Source organism: Hibiscus syriacus, unplaced genomic scaffold (genome assembly GCF_006381635.1).
Source record: "Hibiscus syriacus cultivar Baekdansim isolate YM2019G1 unplaced genomic scaffold, ASM638163v2 tig00110332_pilon, whole genome shotgun sequence".
NCBI lineage: Eukaryota > Viridiplantae > Streptophyta > Magnoliopsida > Malvales > Malvaceae > Hibiscus > Hibiscus syriacus.
The window spans coordinates 3,081,848-3,107,284 of NW_024062688.1; the positions used below are offsets into that span (position 1 = coordinate 3,081,848).

The window sequence follows — 25,437 nt, forward strand, 5'->3', positions numbered from 1 at the left end:
TATTTCCTATTTTTTTTATTAAATCATGGTGATTATAAAATAATATTTACTCTAAATATTTTTAATTATTTAATAATAAACATTTAATTACTCTTAATGTAGTTATTGGTGCTCGAATCTAAGACCTCTAAAAATAATAATTATTCTTTTAATCATTGAGATAATTTGATTCATGCATTTTATATCCTATTTGAAGTCGGTTTATTTGAAAATCGCTTAAAACTAAAAGGAGTATCTTATATCTTAAAGGGTGTTTGGTTCAAAGAAAACGTGTAATGATATTTTTCGGAATCTTATTCTCATGTTTGGTTTGAAGTGATTCTCGTTGGGATGAAAAAGACTATTATCAATAGTAATATTTTTGGGTTAAAATGATGGGAATGTGATTCTCTCTATTTGCTTAGGTATTTGTTAATTCCCATCAACTTAGATAATATTGTCCCTTATGTATTGAGTTTTTCTTATTTGAATCATTTATATCATAATTTTTAATTAGATGAGTAATTATTTACGATATAAATTTATTAAATATTTTGTTTTAAATTAATTTAATATTTAAATTATGTTCATACATTTAAATATTTAATACTATTTTGATATTTAATATGTTTTTATTGATATTATATTATTGTACCTATAATATTAATAATTTAAATATATTATCTAATGCTTACCCTTATGTTTTGTGTTAGTTGATTTTAGGAAGTCCATTAAGAATTATGTTTGTTCTATGTAATCCTCTATTCATTCGGCCTCATAGAGACCAAGAGATTGAAGCATATTCGAATACATACAGTTTACATGTTGGGTAGAAGAATTTAAACAAAACAAACTACCAAGTATTATATTTTTTACATACATTTAAAATATATTGTGGTTCCATTTTATGTAATACCCTAAAATTTGAATAGTGATTAAAATGTAATTTTTTGAAAGTTTGTGTCAAAATAGAAATTTGGGAAAAATTCAAGGATCAAAGCAGTAATTTTCCCAAAAATAATTTTTATCCTAGAAATGAATAGTTCATCCTTAAGAATGAATTCTATATGGAATTCATATTTTGATACAAAGAATGTGTAAAAAACTATGAAGAGATAAATTCGGTAAAATATTCAAATAACCGGATTGAATTGGGAAATTAGGAAAAATTGAAGGATGATGGAAAAAGGCTAGAAATATTATTTCTATATTTTATAATATTGAAATTTGACATGGATTCTTAGAAATTAGATCGATTTTCTATATTAAATCGAAATTGTTACTTATGGTGACTAATTTGTAATCTTTAAAAATTACAAGGGTAAATTGGGAAAGTATGAAATAGTTTGTTTATGTTTGACTTTGAAAATGATAAAAGGAAGATGATATGAACAAAATGATATGAATTTTTATATTCATTTAATGATTTTTTAACAAATTCATGAGAACTATCTAGAAAACTTTTTTATTCTTCCTATATATGTCATGCCATTTCCTTTGATTTTTGGATTAGGTATGAAATAGAAAATTTATTTATATCAAATTATTTATCATTTGACTTGTATATTACATGTTTTTCATGCTTGAATCAATGGTTTTTTTGTTTGAGTGGATGATGAACAAGTTGGAATTTATTAAAAAATATTAAATTATGATGTTAAGTGTGTAGTAGGGTCATAAACAAGCATGAAAATCAATTGAAGATTATTAGAAATACTCATTAAGCATTCTATCATTAGGGGAATTTATGATAAAATGTTAGGGTTGAGTACTTTTGATATGGAATTGATTAAGATTGGAGGGAAATGATAGGTTAATAATGAATTCATGCTTGAACCAAGTTGAAAATCAAGTTAAGACACTTTAATCAATTCGGTCTAAAGGAAGAAAATAGGGGAAAATTGTGGGGAAAATTTTACCAGGTTTATAAATGATGTATGAGTAATTCTACATGCTTTGAATGTTGATTTGAACCAGTTTGGAAATTTGTGAAAGTATAGGGACCTATTCACATAATTTGAAAAAAATAAGGATTGATGTGCATTTGTTTAATTGTTGATGTGTTCTGTTAAAATTGAATGTTGGAACAATGAATTTGATATTAGAATATTGATTTGGATCAAATTGGAAATTAATTAAAGTAATAGGACTAATTTGTGCAATTTGATAAATATGATGATTAAAGTGTAAATGTTTATTAGTTGAAGTAATATGCTATAATTAGATGTTAGAATGTTGAATTAGATGTTAAAAATGTGAAATTGGACTAATTTGGAAAGTTGGTAATGTTTGAGGACCAAATCTTAAACATGGAAAAGATAGGGACTGAAGTTAAAATTTTAAAATTGTTGAGGTAATATGTTTTAATTAAATGCTGAAGATTTTGGTTATATTAATCGAAGCTTGAGTTGAAGTTTATTTATAAAATTTGTTAAGATTAAGGATTAAATTGTAAATTTGTATAAGCTGTGGTCTGAAATGGAAATTTAGTATAAAGTTGAATAGTAAAATTTTAATATGTTGTTGGAATATTCGAATGTGTTTTATGATGCTTGAATTTACGATTAAATGACAAATAAGAAGAAGATTATATTGTATAAAATAAAAAGGTTGAGATAAAATTCTAAAAGAATTTATTCTATGACTAAAATTTACAGATTTGGAATTGAATTTGGAAGGTTATTGGAGTATAAGAACTAAATTGTAAAAAATGGAAAAAGTTTGAGAACTTAAACGAAAAATGTTAATTATTAAAAAAAAATTAAGTACTATATTGGAATCGAATATTAAAATGTTGATTTAATGTTGAAATGTTGATTTGGGGTTAGTTTATAAGTTTGTCAAAGTTTGGAAATCAAAATGTAAAATGGTCCTATGAATAAACATGCCCACTAAGCTACTGTACAATACTCTGAGATAGGTTCTGGAAATCCTAGTGTGACGGTGCTTCATGAATGGCTCAACTACTAACCTACAAACGAAAAACATTCGAACACTAAGCTTACAAAGCCCAATGATATAATCACTAATCTAAAGTAGTATATGAATCTCATAAACTTAAGTATGCTAGAAGACTTTATAATAAATAGTAAATACATGCATGATCATAATCAAGTGCTACCTACTTAATGTTCAACAGTTTTATCGCTATAGTGTAAGTCTCACACTTCCCTTAGTCTCTACTAAGGGCCTCACCATGAGTAAATGAATACTAGGTATCTAACTTTCGTATCACACTATAATGCATCATCATACATCACACAATGATAATATTTAGTATCACAAAGATGTTGGGTACAATCACACAACAATAAGTAAGTGTCATGGTGTAGCTTGGGGTCACATAATATCACGAAAATCACATCCCTATTTGCTTACTAGAGGTACCTTGGGTAAGACCAGGGTCACTCAGCATCAACATCAGCATCTCCCAAGTATCATAGGTGAGGTATGGGTCACACAGTATCGGATTCTCTAACATACCATAAGCTAGGTCTGGGTCACACAACATCATCACCTTGCCTGGCTAGTATACTCCTTTGAGTACACGGGATGTGTCTAGGTCACCTAACATCATAAAATCATCCAACTAGCATTTAAATTTCTCTCCCACTGACTTTGATATATCTAGATACTTCCCAAACAATTAGACGATAGTCACACATATACATATATCATTATTATCGCGTGGTTATCTTATTATTATTATCAATTACTACATAAGTAAGTGAGATCGCTCCCTCACTTACTACTATTTCGTATGTTTTCTCTCCTATAATGTTATGTAAGAGATTAATAATATTTTAGTGTTTTATGCCCTTAAGGCAATTCATATTCATTGCTACCTACTTGGTATATTATAACTAGCCCAACACTCGAGAATATTTTAGTGATGCGACTTCTCAATCATTCTCATCACACTTCCATCGGCTCACCCTTGAATTGAAGAGCAACTTACTCACTTTTAATTCGTAGGTGTTCACGTGGTACTCATTTTTCTCTATCGTGTTATTCACGTTGTTCATCGTCTCACTCGCTCACATATCTTTCGCAATGGTCCTTTGTTCATGAGTACTCGACATGTGCTCAATTGAAGATACTTAGAAGTATTACATCTAAAATGGTTACTTTGATTGTAACTCACTTCTAAGAGCGTTTTTAGGTACATTTTGCCATTTAAGTGCCTCACGGACTAAGTCCCACTATTACAGGTCATCCTTAACTCTTACAGATCTTAACAAAGTCAAATCTAACCATTCAAAATAAGTAGTATCGATACCTTACATGCAGTATCGATACTATTAGGTCAAGTATTGGTACTTCTTTGAGTAAAAATACCAAGAAAACAATTTTTTTACCAAAATTCCTCCTAGTATTGATATTGTTACCCTATATATCAATACCAGAACTGCAATATCGATACTCCTTGCTTAAAATGCATAGAAATCATCCCAAATCATCTAGTATCGATACTGATCATCTATTATCGATATCTTAACCTAGAAAATCCATAAATATGCTTGGAAAACACTCAAGAATCCTCCCAAACACCCTAGTTTGGTCCCAAATCAAATTTTAAAGCTTGAAGAGTGTATTTAGGGTTATTTAGCATTATAAAAACACTATATTTACACCAAAACGTCATCTAAGCATGAATCAAGTAAAACCCTCAAATATGCTCAAATACATAAATCTCCAACAAAGCATCACATTTAGGAAATTCATAATACAACAAAGTATTAGAAATACACTACCTTATCTTATGAATTTGAAATGAAGTTTCTTTCTTCATCTACATTTGTTTTCTCTTCTCCACTTTCCTTTGAGCACTATATATCCACTTCCTCTAGCCAACAAGAAAAAGAAAGGCTCTAAATCCTTAAACAATGTTGTTAGAAGACTTAAAGATCGATTTAAAGCTAAATGGAACATGGAATAAGTCTTTATCACCACCATCTTTGATCCATAAAGCAAGAAGAAGATGTAATAAAAAATGAGGAAAGTGCTCCTCCCTTTTCCTAAAAAATAACCCCACGCCCAAATTTTATTTGAAACCCTATATATCAACCTTATTTTCATCAATGGTATAACTACACTATTAGTCCCTCATATTTTACCTTATATGCAAAACAAACTCAATTTTATAACCATTTGGGCTCCATTCACGTCCAATCAAGCTCACACTCGGCCCAACCTCTTTAGTTACTAAGTCTTCGAGGTCCACATACCTCTAAGGTAAACTCAAAACTACTAGTCCGAAATTTGGGATGTTACAATATATGAATTCTCCTTGTATGAGCCATTAGATTATAGTTAAATGTATCCCAAGATATATGAAAGCTACATTAGACTATGAATTGATATTTATTCCTAATACAACGATGAATCTTACTACTTATTGTGATACTAACTGGGATAGTGATTGCGATGATCATCGATCAATATTTAAATTATACAATTTTCTTACCTAAAAAAATTATCTCCTCAACTTCTAAAATGTAAAAAATTATCTATCGATCCATGGGAGAAGCTGAATATTGTGAAATAATGTGATTAAAATTTCTGTTAGATGATTTTGACATTATTATAAAATAAAGTTCCAAATATTTAGGGTGACAACACAAGAACAATTATCTTGACTACCGACAAAGTCCTTGACAAATTGTTGTTATATATCAATTAAACTACAACTTGCAGACTAAATTTTTATCAGTCAACATTTTCCCTACATTTCGCAAAAAAAAAAAAAACTTAGGCAATAAAAGAAGTGGTAAGTGGTTGCTAGCCTTCAACAAAGTATCAATCAAATGAATGAATATTAGATATAACACCACAAATTTATAGTATCAGATTAAATATCTTGGAAGTTACAGATGGCATTATATGATTGGTCATGGAAACTTGTACATATGTCAAGATCCATATATGTTGAAATATTAGATATAAAAGTAATGAAGTTTTTCTCCTTTCTTTTAGCTTCAATACTTCTCCGATTTTTCAGTTAAATAGTTGAACTTGTGCGTGTTGATGTTTAGTTAATAACTCTTATCTTAAGACGGCTACATTTCAATAATATTCCATTATCCATCTTCTTTATCAACCAAGAGCTTTGCATACACTTACAATCATTCATCTTCTAAGTGATTGCATTCTTGTTTACAACTTTAGGTGATTTGCTACTTATTTAATATTACATCAAGTTGAAAGGGAAATCGTGATGAAATAAAAAGAAATAGAGAAAAAAAAATGAAGGGTTGATGATGGTAGTCAGTCCCCATACGATGCTAGTAAAAGACGGAAGCAATAAGTGGGATTCTCTGCCTTCTTTGCCAACCACTAACACCACATCTGCTTAATTAAATTTCCCCACATTTCCCCCATTTTCCCCTTTATTTTTTAACCTATAAAATCTTGGATAAAGTACTCATTTTGGTACCTCAAGTTTATATTTTTTTAAAATCATATCAAAAAGTTTAATTTAAATTTCAATTTAATACCTCATTATTAAAAACTAATAGAACTAATGATATGATTTTTCTTACTTTTCTTCAATGATGACGTTGTATGATTTAAAAAAATATACTGAAATTGAACAAAAGTAATAACTTAGGTAATAAATGTGTAGTTTAGCCTAAAATCTTTGTCCTTATACGCATCACAAAAGCAAGAAAAAAATCTAAAATTCGAGAGACAACAAGGCATGGTCTTGGTTAACAGCGCGTGAAAATCACCCCCAAAAGAGTTGTCTTAGCGTGGGTTTTACCTTTACACCGTTACCGCCGGATGTATGTCTTTGAGCAAACCCAACACTTGCTGCATCGTGGGCCTCTTCTCAGCCGATTCTGCTGTACACAAGTACCCAACACGGAGGCTCTCCACCATCTCAGCCTCCGAGTCACCACCGAGTCTCAACCTCGAGTCAAGCGCCACCACCCCATTTCTCTCCTTCACTAACCTCCTCACCCGCTTCACATTCTCCTCTGTCCCTTGCTTCCCCGTCAAAAGCTCCAACAAAACAACACCAAAGCAATAAACATCGAATTCCACATCGCATTCGCCCTTCTTATCCCTCTCTTTTTTAGAGCCGATGTTTCTTATCCCGAAATCGGATATTCGAGGTTCCAGATTGTCGGAGAGCAGAACATTAGAAGCCACCAGATGGCCATGGCTGGACCCCACATGATGCAGATAAGCCAGCCCACGAGCAACTCCAACCGCGATACGGTGGCGAGTCAGCCAGTTTGTTTTCTCCGGCGAAGAAGAATGGGACCCTATAACATCCCAAGTGTCGGTGGTCCAATCCTCCACGTTGGGCTCCCCCGTCGGCAGCTCGTGTAACCACCGGTGTAAATCCCCGTTCGCCATGAATTCATATAACACCAGCTTCTCCTTACCTTTAAAACCCAGAAATTATAATTAACGTGAAAGTTGAAAATGTATATGCATGGATGAAATTGAAAAGAAGCGCCAAAAATTCACGAATGTCGAAACAAATAATGATGGACTATTTTTACACATAGAAACAAACCCGTCAGCCTATTTAATGCAGTAAATCTTATCGGAGATGAAGTAATCATTAGAGTTACCTGCAATGCAGTAGCCGGAGAGAGGTAATAGGTTAGGGTGTTTAAGCCTAGAAAGATCTTCAAACATGGCTACGGCTTCATCATGATCGACGTCTCTGGCGTGTTCTAGAACTTTGATCACCACGTGTAGGTCCCCGGGGAGGATGGCTCTGTAAAGTGGCCCACACCGGCCTTCCGCCATTAGCGACTCCTTCCCGAAACGAGACGTGGCGGCGATCAAGTCCTTGAAGGAGAAGTTCATCAACGGCTTCGATGACATGTTGACAAGTGCCGACGTCGGTTCTTTGATGTCCGCGACCCAAGATGAACCGGATTCCGTCTCGAAAGAGAACGGCCCTGATTTTTCCATCTTGAAATTTGGTTGAACCGGGTTGGAGATAGCCCATTTGTTTTTTATCCTTGAAAATTTCTTTCTCCTGTATGTGAAGAAGATACAGAACGCAAGGGAAGCAAGTAGAAACCCAGATGAACACGATAAACCAATGACCAAAGCTTTGGGTTTATGTTTTTTCTTCTGGCTTTTTATGGGTAACTGTTTTTTCAAGAAATGGGGTTTGATGTGATTGCTCGATGCTTTTCTTGAAGTATTGAAGACGAAATTTCCAGCATGAATAAAAGCAGATTTCCCAAATCTTTGGAACTTGTCAAACCCAACTGAACCGTTGAAGTGGTTGAACGAAACGTTGAGAAACTTCAAGCTATTGACTAATGGGAAATCGGAAGGGAAAGTACCATCCATGGAGTTTTCCGATACATCCAAGTAATTCAATGAACGAAGAGCTGAAATAGGCTTTACACTGCCTGCAATCTTGCAACTCGAAACATCCAAGTGCCTGAGCTTGTTAATATTAACGAATCCGTAAGGAAGAACACCAAGATCATTGTGGGAAAGATCAAGAACTTCAAGGCCGGGAAAACCAGAGAGTTTAACCAAATTGGTGAACCTGTTAGCCGAGAGGTTCAGCACCCGAACCGGCGAAAACGAGATATTTCCTGAGGTGGGTTCGAACCTGATGCTCCCTCCGAACTTGTTCCTCGACAGATTGACATCGAGGAGTGAAGGCATGGACCAGAACCAACCGGGAACAGAACCTTGAAGGGAATTGTTGGATAGATCAATGGTGTTCAAGTGTGAAACGTTGCTGAGAAATTTCCATGAAACTGTACCGGTTAAACCCTTCGAAGAGAGATTCAATACCTTTATTTGAGGATACGAGCAGTTCAACAAAGAGGCGTTGAACCCAGAGACTGATTTGAAAGCTTTGGAAAGCAGTGCGTGGTCTTTAGTGGTGCATGTAGATTGTGCCGCTACCAGCAGGGAAAAGAGAAGTGAAAATTTTGTGACTAGTTCCATTTCTTTTCAGTTCAAGCGCCTAGCTTTTCTGCAGGTTTGGGCATTTCTACGCTGAAGCAGATATAGAAAACGAAGGAAGAGTGAAGGAAGAGTGAAGAAATATATGGAAAGAGGGTCTTTATCTTTTATGGTCTAGAGGTGGGGGACCCTGAAAAGGTAGTGAAGTGGTATTGTTTGGGTATAAAAATGATGGATCAGTTAACGGTGTAAATTGTGTTCTACTGTTAATGGAGGTTTGGTTTACTGTGCATTTTATTTTGCCATAGTGATTGACTCACTCCTGATAAAACAATGGGTAAAGTACACATATGATCCTTCGATAGTAAGACATTATTTTATTGAGTCTCCTAACTATTAAAATTTACAAGATAATCCTTCAATTATAAGACGTTATTTTGTTGAATCCCCCTACTATTAAAAATTAAAGAATAGTCATCTGACTATTTATATGTTTTAAACTCATCATTTCTCATAAAAAAATTGGTGGTCATCTAGTTGGATGTTAATTTGTATGATAAAATCATATTTTAATGATGTTTACTCACATCATTGTTGCTTTCAAACAATAACTCAATGTTCAAGAATTGGCTTGATAACATAATGTAAACAGATAGTCGATCCACAAAATATAACTCAAATGGTTCTTAGATTAGATTTTACCATATCTTAGTCAACAAGTTAACGTTCAGCTAAGACGATCGTCGATTTTTTAATAGAAAAGGATTTGTTTGAAATATATGAATAGTTAGGTGACTATTTTGTAACTTTTAATAACCGAAAAACTCAACAAAATAACACCCCATAATTGATGACCATTTTTTGTTCTTACCCATTAAATATATGTAACAAAATTTAAATAATAAAGTAATATTAAATAAAAATATTTAATAAATTTACACTCAAATAATTAACTATCACATGAACCAAACAATATTAGTTGTTAAAAGGATAATTAGTACCCTTGAAGTCTCAATTTTGAGCACGAAGTCTACAAGAGTTAATGAACATTCATTGTTAAAATGTTCGAGAGCTTTTTTAAGAGATATCAAATTGTAATCACCCAAATTACTCAAAATAAATGATTAACTATCTAATAAAAATTATGCATCAAATTGATTAATATAAAAATTATGTTCACCCTTAAATACGCTTGCATCCGTTAGTGATCAAAGAAGTGGTGAATCTAAAAATATTTTTAAATTAATATATATATATATATATATATATATATATATATATATATATATATATATATATATATATATATCAACAACATATTTTTTTCGTATGAAAAAATTTAAGTTTCATTATTCACCCTGGATTACAAATATATCTATCAGTAATTTTAAGAATAATTTTATCTAAAATGACATAAATCGATAAATAATTAAGAGATAGATAAGAATAAAATTCTTGAAATCTTGATATAGAAAACAGTACAATAAAAAATTTGTTTTCATTTGATGAAAATAAGAATAAATCAAATATGTATATATAATTAAAAATGGTAATTATCAACTTAAATAATGATGTTTTCTGAACTCAATTGAAGTATCATGTTTTGTGCAAAACATGCTCCACGATTTACGTGTTTGTAAATGACTTAGCGTATTGTCAACGAACGGTGCCTATTTTGAGTGGGGGTCTTTGGTTCTTCGCAAAATAAAGTTGAAATTTATAGTCAATACGGCAACACTTTTGGTGCTTCAGATGGAAGCCTCACGCGTATGGGGTCTGTTTCAGTGTTCCATTTTGGACATGTTTACTTAGATCACCACTTCTTCTGTCTTCCCTTTTTAACCAAAACAAGGGGTCTCATTCCAACCATACTCAAGCTTATTTTCTCTTCTAGGAAACTCCAAGTAGTCAATTTATTTTACAGATTATTTTTTTATTTTAATATCTTTTTCTTTTTATAAAAATAATGATTTTTTTTAAGAATTTTCTTAAAATTGATTTTATGTCACTCATTTCGTTAACAAATATTTATTTTTTTCCAACATATTTATTTTCATTAAATATAATGAGGTGCTAATATAATGACTCATTGTCTTCTTTACTTCATATAGTAGGCTTAAGAGCATCAATTGTTTAAAATTTTAATTGTTATTTTATTAATTTTTAGGGTAAACTACAACTTTGATGACTTTTATCTTAATTTTGTATATTTTTTCACTGAATTTAAAAACATAATATTTAATCACTTCGTTTTTACTTAAATAAGGTGTGGTCACACTTATTTAATTTATTCACTAATGACAATCAAAATTTCAGTGATTAAACATTTAAAAATCGATAAGTTAAATGATTACATCTTAATTAAATAAAAACGAATGTGGTCACACTTAAAAAATGAAAATAACTAAATATTATATTTCTTTAATTCAATGAAAAAATAAAAAAAAACATAAACAAAAGTTATCAATCCTGTAATTTATCTTAATCTTTAATATCAATAAAGTTTTAAATTTAAGAATATGTAATTATAATTTTAAATTAAAAAAGTAAACATTTATTAAAATTGTACCTAAACCCAATTCAATAATTATTGTTGTTAAATTCATTAACCGAGATAATAAACCAAACCAAATTATTATTTCGATTAGCGTATCATTGTCAGTAAATTAATGGGTTTTTTGTTTCTCTTTGCATAGCCAATCCATTAGACCATTATCAATTCTTTCTGAACCGAACATACCACTGTGATATATTTGTTAATGCCTGGTTTCAGCAATCGTGCTTATTGGAATTACAACTTCAATACCAATAATTAAAACCCTAACTGAAGGAATGTGTGTGAAAACTAATGATGACGAATAGTTGTTCTTTAGAGGCGAAAGGTATTAAAAAAAGCAGCTGTATTCACTCTCTTAACGAACCTCAACCACATCAATTTGCGTAGTAATATGGAATTATCCCATATTATACATATATGGCAGCGGCTCCACTACCATTATTCTCTAACTCTTTGACGAATAAAAGCTAATCAACTTTATCAATCAAATGAGAGAGACTTTATAATCTACTATTTATTCAGGCTTTGACTGAATTTTTTCCCAAAGCACATAATCCACCTTATCATTTTTGTTTAATTTCGGCATTAATACAATCTATTTCTCACTCAACTTTACTTAAACCAACTTCCATTTTACATTAATTTTATGGGTATTATACTGATAATCATTGAACTTTTGGGATAATTTTACTTTAATTATTGAATTTTTAAAACTTACATTACAATCATTAAATTGTTAATTTTCCTTCATTACGATCATTGTCATCAAGAAAAGTTGATATGATATGTTAAAGTCATCTTCTTCTACAAACTCTTGTGATTCTAAATTGATAGTCGGCACAAAGGCTGAATTTTCGACAAATAAAGTATTTATTGGTAAATCTCAATGGTGTGAAGACTTCGTTTGATAAAAAAATTAGCATAGTTTAATTTTAAACTGATTTAACGGTTGAGAGTGATAGATAGAATGTTTTAGCTTTTATTTTCGATTGATATTTGAAGAGATTAAACGTTTTTTTAATGAGTTTGAATGAAGAAAAAGAAAGAAATAGAAGAAGAATATAAGTAATTCGACAATTTTTCTACCACCAAACAACATTGAGAAGAGGAGCGATAGCTAATAGGTTTTAAACTACCATGTTAGCTTCTGTTAATTGTTTAATGATTCAGAGACTGAAATAATAAAAAATCTTAATGACAGCAACTACAATAAAAGACATTTCGATTTTGATAACTAATGTAAAAGCACCCAAAAAGTTAAGGAGCAATTAGTGTGCTTTACCCTAGAATATTCAATCATATCTCACCTGCCTCGGCACATGATATTTGGCTGAATTACTCCATCGTTTATAAATACAACATATTCCTACTTCTCTCACTGCAAGTAGCACCGTATATTTATATATATGTTTGAATTGTATGCAGACATGTTTGAATTGTTTGAGGGTTAGTTTGATGGTTGGATTTGGATTCACCTAATCCACAAAATTCCAACCCAACATTCCAAAAGGAATGACAACTAAGTTTGAGAAACCAATTAAAATATTTTTATGCCCTCAGATGTTCCTACCTAAAAGTTAAGGGACGGAATGTTAATAATCCTTATTATACGCTTTCTATTTTATTAAAAATTAGGTTATGGTATTGGTAATGCAACTATAGCTATCTGTCCACCTAGTACGCCTTGAAATGCAAAATACATTTTTTTTATTTGTACCTTGTTTACTCGTGATTAGTGGGTGACAGCCTTGTAACTGGAGACCTGTGTTTCATAGTTCCAGTCTTCGAGATAATAAAGAAAAGTAATCTATTTATCAAATATGCATGTTATAAGAAACCAAGAGAACATGAATAACAATAGAACATAAAAACCTTGAATTGATCATTATATATCATGGACTAAATCATAAACTTTATCCAAATACAGGGACTGAAACACACGTTTAACCAACAATTTTAAACACCTATAATTTACACTTTAATTGTAGTTACAACTTTAAAATTATAAATCACAATATATATTTATATAATACCAATCATTTACCAAGTATTTTTTACTAATAAATTTATTTAATAAAATTTTCAATATCTAAAAGTATAAATAAAATTTTATTCAATAATTTTTTATTCAATAAAAATTGTTATTGATCTATTATTTATTATTGATAAAATTCTATTTTTTTTTATCATTTAATAGTTGTTGATAAAGATTCACAAAATATTTTGATGCACAATAGGTATGAGCCCAATAATATGTACATTTACATCGATAATATAAAGATTTTACTTTCTTAATTAGATTTTTATTATATTTTTTCTTTTTCTTTTTTATTTTCTTTTATTTTTTTTTGAATCGGAGAAGAGAAAAACTAACAATATGTAAGTTTTACAGGAGGCTAATGCCTAACTTATCCTTATTGAAAATATGAAGAAGGTCCTGAGGTGGTTCATCGAAGACGACAGTGAATATATAGTTGATGTCAGCAGCCTTGGCTAAGGCATCAGCAAGTTTGTTTCCATGCCGAGAAGTCCATGAGATAAAAGTGACCCAAGCCTGTCTCCGGAGTTTGTCAATGCCCAGACTAAGGTGATGGAACTATTGGTTGCTCCAGGATTTTCAAGAAGTTTGGTTGCCTCGAGTGAGTGTTTGAACCTGTAAAAGTGCAAAACCAGCCTTCATGGTCTCCGAAAACTCCTCCAATAGAACCAAACCCTGTGGTGGAGGAGACTGTGCCATCGACATTCATTCAAATCCAGCCTGAATCAGGAGCATTCCAGCTAACCTGTGCCGGAAGAATGGGACGCCTGGGAGCTGGAGTAGCCTTACTTCCAGAATAATAATGAGCCCAAGTGATGCTTTTGCTTCGAATCACTTCTGATGAATGACCATCCACGTTAAAAACCTTGTCATTACGATTTTTCCACAGTTGCCAGGGGGTGGAAGCAAAAGAGTGTGACAGGGGAGATTCCAACAGGTAGAGGCTAGTTGTAAACAGAGAGTAAAGGGGAGTCAATCCTGCATGTTTACTTGAAAGAACGAATTGGTCAAGAAGTTGGAATTAAGCTTTCCCAAACTATTTTAGCTGCATGACAATGACAAAGAGCGTGGATTGTTGTTTCTTGTCTAGTATGGCAAATAGGACAAAAAGGTTGATTGCTTAAGGATCGTTTGCATCTCTCATAATTAGTAATTAGCTTTTGTTTAAAAGATAACCAAAGGAAGAGCCTCAAATGCTGGGGAACTGGCATGGACCAAATTAACTTTCATAGTGGATTCCTCTCATCCTAATTTGTCAAGGTAAGATGAGCATAAGCCGATTTGGTTTCAAACCTTGGGTTACAACTGAGCGCCCAAAAGAGTTGATCGTCCCTATCTAGGGGGTCCGGGCTTTTGATGCTAAGAATGTGGGATACGACTTCACATGGAAACATTGACGAGAGCTTAGGAATATCCCAGCATCAAGAGCTGTCAACTAGATCCGAGAAAGAAATTTCACATGCATCATTATTTGAAGTGAGAAGATACTCCTTCAAACGGCCAAGATGAGGGATCCAGACAGCTTCCAAAAGCTGTAATAGTTTCGTTAACTATTGATCAAGCTATACTCACGCGAAGATCTGTCCAAGAAGTCGAAATAGCTTTTCACAGGGGGAACAACTATATCCGTTAATAGTGACGGGTCAAAGAGCACTAAGCAAAATGGGGATATAGCGGCGTTTTTAAGCGCCGCAAAAAACCTTCCCAGTAAGTAAAAAAGCGCCGCTAGAAAAGTCGTTAAAACTAACTCCGCAAACATTGGCGGTTTTTGTAAATAAAAAATGTCTCTAGGTTTAAACATTTAGCGGCGTTTTTCTCACAAACGCCGCAATAGGTTAAGACATTTAGCGACGTTTTTCCTACAAACGTTAGCAATAGGTTCAAACATTTAGCGACATTTTTCTTACAAACGCCGCAATAGGTAGGTAATTTAGTGGCATTTTTAACTGTAAACGAAACAATTGTGTGGTCCATTAGTGACATCTTTTTATCTTAAAACATCGCAAATGAAACTTATTTTTGCAAATTTCATTTTCTGCTACTTATTACCCAAATTTAATATCATATAGCAATATCCAATAATAATAACCTTAAAATGTAATTACGACTTGAATTAAGTAAAAATAGTTGACATAAATAAATCAAAGTTTACAAACATTCAAGTTTACAAAGTGGCAACTTCTGTAACCAAATTCCTCTCAACTCTCACATGTTGAACCTATGTTCCATGTATAGTATGTGAGTCTTCATTGCTCATTCACAAGGAAAGGAAGTAAAAAATAGTTTTCCTTGTTTGATGAATCGTCGTTAAGTTTTTCCTCGTGTAAATTGTAAATGGAGAATCTCTTCATTCATTTCACCAAATAAATCCCCTAATTTCGGGTCACCAAGAAGACTCATTGCATCTAACACCCCAATTTTTCCCCAATCTTGAAACCTAGAATTTGGGAAAATTTAACCTAAACTCCTAATTTGAAATTAGTGAGTAAATTGAAAAATTATACATTTAGGAGCCATTTTCGCAAAGGCCTAGAAAGTTTAGTGGACCACCTTCTAATTATACCAACTTTTTATTTGATATCAAACTCTCCCCTGCCCCTTTTATAACTCTGATCAGCTCTCCCCTTTTATTTTAAAAAAAATCCTAGCAGTAGCCCATCTCTCTTTAAGACACTGTCGCTCACTTCCTCGCCGTCGTTCACGCTATCCGACCGGTTAGGTAAGCTCGTCGACCGTCTTCTTTAACCCTGTTCTTACTGTCGTCGACCTGAAGTCGTGTTCGTAATAAACCAGCAAGCTTTTCTTGCGAATGCGCTATCGCCGTGGCCTGCTTTAATCGTTTGTGGCCATGGCGTGGCCAGAAGTGGCGAGGGGAAGGCCTAACTGGCCAGAAATTTGCCGGGCAGACCCTCGTCGGCCTTGTTTTAATGCTATCGCCATTTGGATGTAAAGGGTCTTTGGTGGCCGGCCGTTTAATGATACATGCATCACAAGGCTCACATCAAAGGAAGAAGTAATAACTCTTCCAAATGTTCCACTCGTCCAAGCATTGGAAAAGAAGATCAGAACAGAAGCAGACTTACGACGACTCTTTGAATGGGATCCTGATCTTATTTAGTCAAGATGTCTTCTGGAGATATAACCGTCTGTCTCTTATCTTTCCAACGATTCTTGAATCTCATCAATCCGATATCGGAAACTCAAGATATGGCTATTTTACTGAAGACGGTGCATGCAGAAAATACTATACGGGATTTTGTAAATATTACGAATTTTTAATATTTTTATTGATTATTTGTAATATAACTTAATATAGGATGATGCATTATCTTTTAGGATTAGATTTATTATTTTATTAGGAATTAAGGTTGGGTTAAAAATATTATCTTTAGTTATTATTATTTTATTAGGAATTAGAGTTAAGATATGTTTAGTTTATTATTATTTTATTCATTAGTTATTTAGGACCTTTAGAACTCAACCCTTATATAAAGGATGCTTCATTAAACTTTGTAATTCAAGATTTCTTTGATTAATAATACAACGAGAGTTCGTTTTTGCAAGTGCTGATTGTCTTGTGCCTTTGAAGCTTCTTCTCCTTGAGTTCTTTCAAGTTCTTGTGAGGGAGATTAATCTTCACACTCCAATTTGCCTTTTCATCGCGACTAGGAGGACTCGATAGGACATTATCCATCGATTTTCCACATATCCATCCACGTCATCAATCATCTTTACCGTTCACCTTCATAAGGGAGATCTTTTGATTTATTGGTTATCTTATTTTATTTGCAATTCCTTTATCTTTTCTTTATCTTGTTTTAATCTTATTTTTTATCTTGTTTCCAGCACAAAAAAAAACCCTAAGAACCCTATCTATTGCCGCCACCTTCCCCATTCATCCCTTATTATTCTTCATCGAGTCTAGATCTTTTCTAGGTTTGATTCTTCAACAAGAGAAACTTTCATCAATCTGCCACCGCTTCCCTATCAATTGGTATCAGATTTGGGCCGATTCTTGGAAAGAAGCAAGCAATCTTACTTGTTCTTGCACACAAAACTGTCAAGGTATCCCAACAGAGCTAGTCCAGAGAAGATTAATTTTTTCAGGTTCTTTTTATTTAATTTTAATTTAGATTCAAGTCATTCTTGTTAGTTTGCTATTTTTTTCAAAAAAAAAAACAAACAAAAAAGGCAAAAAAAACAAAAACAAAAAAAGCCAAAATATCAAAACAAAATTTGCAAACAAAGGTATTTAGGGCTGATTTTCTCCAGATGTCATATTTATTCTAATACAAATCTCTAGTCCGAAATTCACCCAAATAGAAGTTCATTAGAGCCTTCAAATACATTCTTCAAGTTTCATCGGCAGATTCGATCTAGGATCTTGTCGAATTTCTTGAAAATTCTACAGGAGGAATTTCATGGTGAAAATTTCCAGATTGCAACTTCATATATTTAAGATCATTTACACAAAAAAATCAGAATATTTAGAGATCAATAACACCTTCGAACAAAGTGATCAAGAAAAACAGATTGTTTGAGGACTCACCGTTCAACAGAGTCCACTGGATACTACTGAAGGTATTTAGTTCTGAAATTTTACAGGTGGTTTCTTGACGCATCTAAAGACATTCAAGAATTTTCCCAAAATTTTTGGACACCGATAACCCCCTCAAAAACGTTGCTTAAGTTGATCCAGCGTTTTCCAGGTTTCTGGGTTGGTTCTTTTTTTTTCTTTGACTCTTAGTGCTTTAAGTTCTTTTCTTTTTTCTTTTTATTGTTCTTGTGAATTATCTAACACATTATCTTTCTTGTGTTAGTAGGACTAAAGATTTTACATACTTCTTCCTTCTTTGCATTCTCGTTCTCTTGGAGTCTAACCCTTGTTTGGCCTCTTAGAACTTTTAAGTTTTTTCTTATCGTCTTTGCTAGTAATCAAACTCCGATACGAACTGTGGAAGACTACTTGGTAAAGTGAGTTTTAAAGAGTACAAGATCGGCTTACTTGCCTCTCGTTGTGTTACTTTCTTGGAGTGACTTGTGAGGCTTCTTGCTTTGTTGAATTTTCTTCCTTTTATTTTTATTTTACTTTAAAATTTTCTTTTGAGTGTTATGATTTCAGGATGGGAAACAATAACAACAAGACACTTATGGCTATCTTAGCCACACTTACCCGACTCACGACTCAAGTTGAAAGATTTGATGAAATCGTGAGAGAACGACAAAAACCACAACTGGATCTACCAAACCAGAATCCAAGACCAAACAATGCTGAACTTTTGGTACCTGGGTGAGAACAAACACGTTTTCAAGCACCCGAACTCTTTGCAAAACCAAAGTTCACGATACCGTCTTTCAAAGGAGACAATGATCCAGATAGGTACATTGAATGGGAAGGAAAAGTTGATCTCATGTTCGCATACCATGACTGCCCCCAAGCTAAAGAAGTTTACCTCATCACCACACAATTCGAAGGATATGCTCGAACTTGGTGGATGCAAACAAGGAAAAAGATCCAGAACTTCCAAATTCCAACAATCACTTCTTAGACCGACCTCAAACAAACCATGAGGAAGCGATTCCTACCGACACATTATACACGAGAAGTTAAACTACGACTAGACCGACTTTGACAAGGTAGAAGTTCAGTTGAAGAGTACTATAAGGAGATGCAGTCCTTACTCAATAGGGCTAACATAACCGAAAAAGAAGAGGTCACCGTGTCAAGATTCATCGTCGGCTTAAACTCAAACATCATTGATCTTCTTGATCTACAAGGGTACGAAAACCTTGAAGACGCACTAAAGAAAACAATGACAATCGAAGCACAAATCCAAAGGAGATCTCGATTCAGTGAACATTACCAAGGTACTTCATCCTCTTACCAAGGTAATCCTTCAAATCCTTCCTCATATTCTACTCTATCTTCGCTAAAAAAGACAAGAGATGACAAACCTGACAAGGAGAAAGAACGACCAACAAAGAATGACATACTTCCAATCCCTAAAGATCAAATGATAATTTGTGAGGAGGTACGGAAAGTAAAAAATGAAAAAGTTGAGAAAGAGGCAAAAGCAAAAGAGATCACTAGTTATAAAAGCCAAAAGAATAATGACCCATGGGAGGTGAGTGAACCTAAATGTGAGAAGAAAAGAGTGACTCAAAATCTATGTGTGAGCACAAAAGAATTAAGACAGAACCTTCTTTACAAACAACCTTGCATCATTGTTCGCTTTAGGGAATCAATTATTTCGATTTCTAACATTAACAAGGATTTACCTAATGTGTTTTCATATCTTTTACAGGATTTTCGAGAAGTGTTAGGTGATCTACCTAACGAACTACCACTAAAAAGAGGAAAATAATGCCAAACCAATCTAATTCAAGGTTCCATCATACCTCGTCAAACATACAATCTCGAAGAAACCAAAGAGTTGGATTTGTTATAAAAAGGCTACATCCAGGAAAGCCTTAGTCGTGACGCCATCTTAATGACGAAACATGATTTGAACAACTCTACAGGCTTTATAGTTCGTGCACAGGAAATCCATGTAAATGATGAAATAGTAAAAGCAACACGAGACTGGCCCATACCATCTTCCATAGCCAAGAGTTGTCGAATAATATTAGGTGACCCTCCTGACGGGTTACCACCTGAAAGCCCTAATCACTATGCCATATCAATGAAGAGTCATGATTTACGGGAGTCCAAAGGTAAGTATTTTATTACTCATTTTAATGACATTGTAATATACTTATTCTCCTTCTTACAAGGTAAGGCTCGTGAAGTTTTCATCCATACTAAACACAACTCCTTTAAGTGCGTAGCTGACCGAGGTAAGCAAAACACATTAGACGATGCACTACCACGAAGGTATACTCTTAAGCATGCTACTATTCCAAGAATTGAACATATAAAAGATGTATATCACGATAACTTGGATATTTCTGATATTTCTACCCATACTTTTAAAAGTACTTTTAATGAGTTTTATCTTGTATATGAGTTTCCTTGCAAACTAAACAGGTTCTACAATCCACAAATCTCCTGCTGAGAATTATTAATTCATGAACCACACTTAGGAGGCTTAAGGGATTACTTTAACAAACCAGTTGACATGGTTTTTAAACACTCATTCTCACCACACACGAATAAAACCATGGAGAAATTATCTGAAGAAATCATACAGAAAGCAAACAGTGGTCGACACCATGTTGAATTTCAACCTAAACATCAGATTACAAGACTTGTATGCAAATGAGGATTTCAAGACTACAAGAAATCAGTTCCTACAAAGAACAAACCTCGACTGAAACGCATAAAGACACATCATATTGATCCTGGTAAATATTTCACAAGTTTTCCTTTCAACACATCTAAGTCTCTTTCTCTTGGATTTTCAGATTCGAGGACGAATCCTTTTGAGGAGTGGGGGAATGATACATGCACCAGAGTCCATAATACATGCTTCTTTGGACTAATGTTTCTACTCGAACCTATAAGAAGAACAAAGTCTCGAAGATTCAAAGCATATCTATTCGGTAAGTATAATGTGAATGAATCATTAAACGATTCTAATGTTGCTCCCTTTAATGTTTCAGATTCGAGGTCGAATCTTTTTTAAGAAAGGGAGGATGATACATGCATCACAAGGCTCACATCAAAGGAAGAAGTAATAACTCTTCCAAATGATCCACTCGTCCAAGCATTGGAAAAGAAGATCAGAACAGAAGCATACTTACAACGACTTTTTGAATGGGATCATGATCTTATTTAGTCAAGATGTCTTTTGGAGATACAACCTTCTGTCTCTTATCTTTCCAACGGTTCTTGAATCGCATCAATCCGATATCGGGAACTCAAGATATGGCTATTTTACTGAAAACGGTGCATGCAGAAAATCCTATACGAGATTTTGTAAATATTACGAATTTTCAATATTTTTATTGATTATTTGTAATATAACTTAATATAGGATGATGTATTATCTTTTAGGATTAGATTTATTATTTTATTAGGAATTAAGGTTAGGTTAAAAATATTATCTTTAGTTATTATTATTTTATTAGGAATTAGAGTTAAGATATGTTTAGTTTATTATTATTTTATTCATTAGTAATTTAGGACCTTTAGAACTCAGCCCCTATATAAAGGAGGCTTCATTAAACTTTGTAATTCAAGATTTCTTTGATTAATAATACAACGAGAGTTCGTTTTTGCAAGTGTTAATTGCCTTGTGCCTTCGAAGCTTCTTATCCTTGAGTTCTTTCAAGTTCTTGTGAGGGAGATTAATCTTCACACTCCAATTTGCCTTTTCATCGCGACTAGGAGGGTTGGTTAGAGCCATATTATCGTGTTTGCCTTTTCATTGCGACTAGGAGGGCTCGATAGGACATTATCCATCGATTTTCCACATATCCATCCACGTCATCAATCATCTTTACCGTTCACCTTCATAAGGGAGCTCTTTTGATTTCTTGGTTATCTCATTTTATTTGCAATTCCTTTATCTTTTCTTTATCTTGTTTTAATCTTATTTTTTATCTTGTTTCCAGCACCAAAAAGAAACCCTAAATAACCCTATCTATTATCGTCACCTTCCCCATTCATCCATTATTGTTCTTCATCGAGTCTAGATCTTTTTTAGGTTTGATTCTTCAACAAGAGCAACGTTCATCAATCCGCCACCACTTCCCTATCATTTAAGCTCACGGCTAGCGTGGCCGTGAATTCGCTGGCCTATGGGACTACCATAGGCGCACCCTTGTCGTCTTCAGCCCTTATTTTCGTTCTGGCATATTGCGTTATTCAAACCAAATACCGCTACTAAATTTTATTTTGAATTGGAGATCGTCGTTGTCGTTGTTAAATTCAATCTAAAATATTTAGGTTAATTAGATATTGATTCAGACTTGTAATGTTGCAAAAAACTCTGAGCTGGGAATCGAGTTGCCGCCTCCGCTACCGTTACCCACGAACTTCGAACCGAACCGTTTATCTCTTGTCAATAGTGGCTAAATTTTAGAATAAGTTAGTTGATTAAATTATTTGTCGTAGGTATTGATTCAAATCGACCTCCTGCTCGAGTTGACAGTGGAAGTTGTAGTTATCATCATTAACTATTTTTGTTGATATGTATTTCTATCTGGTGCTAAATCTTGCTTGTGATAATTATTTGATTGTCGGAATTTGAGTGAAAGCATGATTATTATTGATTATATTTCGAATAGTATGTTTATTGAAAGTTGTTTTCGAGTATGATGGTTATGTGACATTGATGTATCGGTTGAAATTCAGAAAAGTATGATATCTGATATGTGTTATTTATAGGACTCAGATTATTTGTATATGTAACTATTATATTTCGTTCAGATCAAAATTTGGATATATGATATTCGAGTATGTGTTATTCAGATATGAGTTATTCAGATTGGATTGGATATCGGATATGTGTGCCATTTGTATAACATATTGGGATGAATTTTGATAGGGGAACTTCAATGTTTTTCACCCAACGGGGTGAATTTCATTTCGGATTTAGTGGCTTCTTCTTTTGTGGCGGATCCTACTTCGGATGGTGTTAGTAGTTAGAGTGGTTCTAGGGAACCTACTCTTCGGATGGAGTGTTAGAATATGGGTGGGTGCATTAGCATTTGCATATCATTCAAATATATGATTATCATTATTGATTCGGACTATGATTAATTGTGGTTAAATCGGATTATGCTATAACTTGTGTTTGTTTGCTTTTTAAAGGCACGCTAAGCTTATTAGCGTACACCCCCTTAGTTTCTCTATTTCATATACTTGGACTTAGGAGATTTGGTACTTGGAGAATCATATTTATTTTCAGATAAATTATTATTTCAGTATGATTTTTTATTCTACTTTTAGTTTATCCGATATTAATTTATTTTCAGATTTATTTTTATTATTTGTAATTGGACTTAGACATTACAATTAATTTTGGAACTATTTATGCATGTTTCTAAATAATTATTGTTTTTATCAGATTTTCACGGATATTTGCTTTAATAAAATTTTTGAAGTTTGAATTTGAGGAATATTTCGGTTACAATAGTATTAATTTTTAAGTTTTAAATCGAGCACATTTTTCGTGACTCTCTAGATTTGACCTAATTTCTTTTAGATTGGATTTAGGAGATTATATTTAATTGTATTAGAGCCCAGTTTAACCCTCAGACTGTGGAGCATGATCACAAAATTTTTAATCAAAAATGATTTTTAGATACATATTAATATTTTCGGGTAAAATCAAGATTTATGAAATAAAGTTATTTTTCTTTTCTTTCCTTTCTCCTACTTTTAAAGAGTAAGAGTTCAGATAGTGTAAGGTGTTTAGGTGCACATTCATTGCGGTTATGTAAATCAGTTTGGGAAGAGATCGAGGGATTATGTGGATTCTTAGGGTTATTCTATAATGAAATCAGTGACATCTATTGCTTCAATTGGGAGTGTTGGTGGTTCAAATGGTACTCCTAGGTCACTTTTATGCCCTTACTATAAGAAATGACATTCCAGAGAGTGTTGGAGGAAGACTGAGGGATCTTTTCATTGTGGGTCTCTAGAGCACCATTTCAACGAGTGTCCTCTTTCACCTAATGGTTCTTATGCTCCTACTCAGTCTCAGGCTTCAGTTCAAGCATCTACTCGAGTTAGGAATCAAGCTAGATAGACTAATTCTGGTTCGACTAGTAAAATTAGATCGGTTCAGAGTAGAGGTTCTAATAGATTTGTAGTAAGATAACTTGAGTTAGTATATGCTACTCGAAGGTATGAGGATCGAAATAAGCCAGACAATATTGAAGGAATTTTCTTAAGTCATTTTATTTCTATTTGTTAAATTTTAAGGATGAAATTTTCGTTAAAGAGTGGATAATTTCTAACACCCCAATTTTCCCCCAATCTTGAAACCCTAGAAATTGGGAAATTTTAACCTGAACTCCTAATTTGAAATTAGTGACTAAATTGCAAAATTGGACAATATGAGCCATTTTCGCAAAGCACTAGAAAGTTCAATGGCTTACCTTGCAATTATACCAATTTTTATTCGATATCAAACTCTCCCCTCCCTATTTATAACTCTGCACAGCTCTCCCCTTTTATTTAAAAAACCTAGCAGCAACCCATCTCCCTTTAAGACGTCACCGCTCACTTCCTCGCCACAAAAGAAATCAGGATGGAGGAACTTTAGAAAATAGAAGATGTTCAAAAGTAATTAGGGTTCGAGGCAAAAGGAAGCTTGGGGATATATGACCCTATGGCAATGTTTTATTATAAAAGGTCACAAATTTATGAGTCTATTGCAACGTTTTTAGAAAAATGCCACCTTTTATCATTCTATAACGACGTTTTTACCAACAACGCCATAAAAAGTAAATGTTTATTGCGGCGCTCTACCGAAAACACCATTAAATACTTAACTTGTACTGTTTTGTGGCGTTTTACTAATAAATGCCGCCTTATATTCGTCAATAGCGGCATTTTCCCTAGAAACGCCACGAAAGGTACATAACTGTCACGGGACTAACCTGTAAATGCCGCTAATTTTTTATTTTGTGGCGTTTTAATAATAAACGCCATGTTATGTTCAAACTTTGTGGCGTTTGCTTTCAAAACTCCGCTAAATATGCCGTGATACCCCCCATTTTGCCGTAGTAGAGGAACCATTTTTGTATTTTTGTCTCAGCATCCGAACCAATAAGACGTCTTTCTTAGTGACAATAGAGAATCCTAATTTCAAATCAAAGGCAACATTGAAATCGTACACTCGACGAATCCCAAGACCCCTGTTTTCAATCGGTTGGCAAAGGGCTTCTCAGTTGATAAGGGAGACTTTAGAAGAGGCAGCAAAAGAACCCCAAATAAATTGCCTAACAATCGTTCAATTTTATTACAAGCACTACGGGGTAAGATTCAGGTCTGCATAAAATAGACCAGAAT

At 33.3% G+C, this 25,437-nt stretch overlaps 1 protein-coding gene across 1 annotated transcript; it reads right to left on the bottom strand.

Annotated features, from left to right (window-relative positions):
* Nucleotides 1-6,620: 6,620 nt before the first annotated feature.
* Nucleotides 6,621-9,012, bottom strand: LOC120119910 (calmodulin-binding receptor kinase CaMRLK-like). Its single transcript, XM_039139701.1, has 2 exons — nt 7,566-9,012; nt 6,621-7,373 (listed from the first exon to the last, which is right to left on the bottom strand). Exons 1-2 carry the CDS (start codon nt 8,917-8,919, stop codon nt 6,745-6,747), a joined length of 1,983 nt encoding a protein of 660 aa, XP_038995632.1. The 5' UTR covers nt 8,920-9,012; the 3' UTR covers nt 6,621-6,744.
* Nucleotides 9,013-25,437: the final 16,425 nt, after the last annotated feature.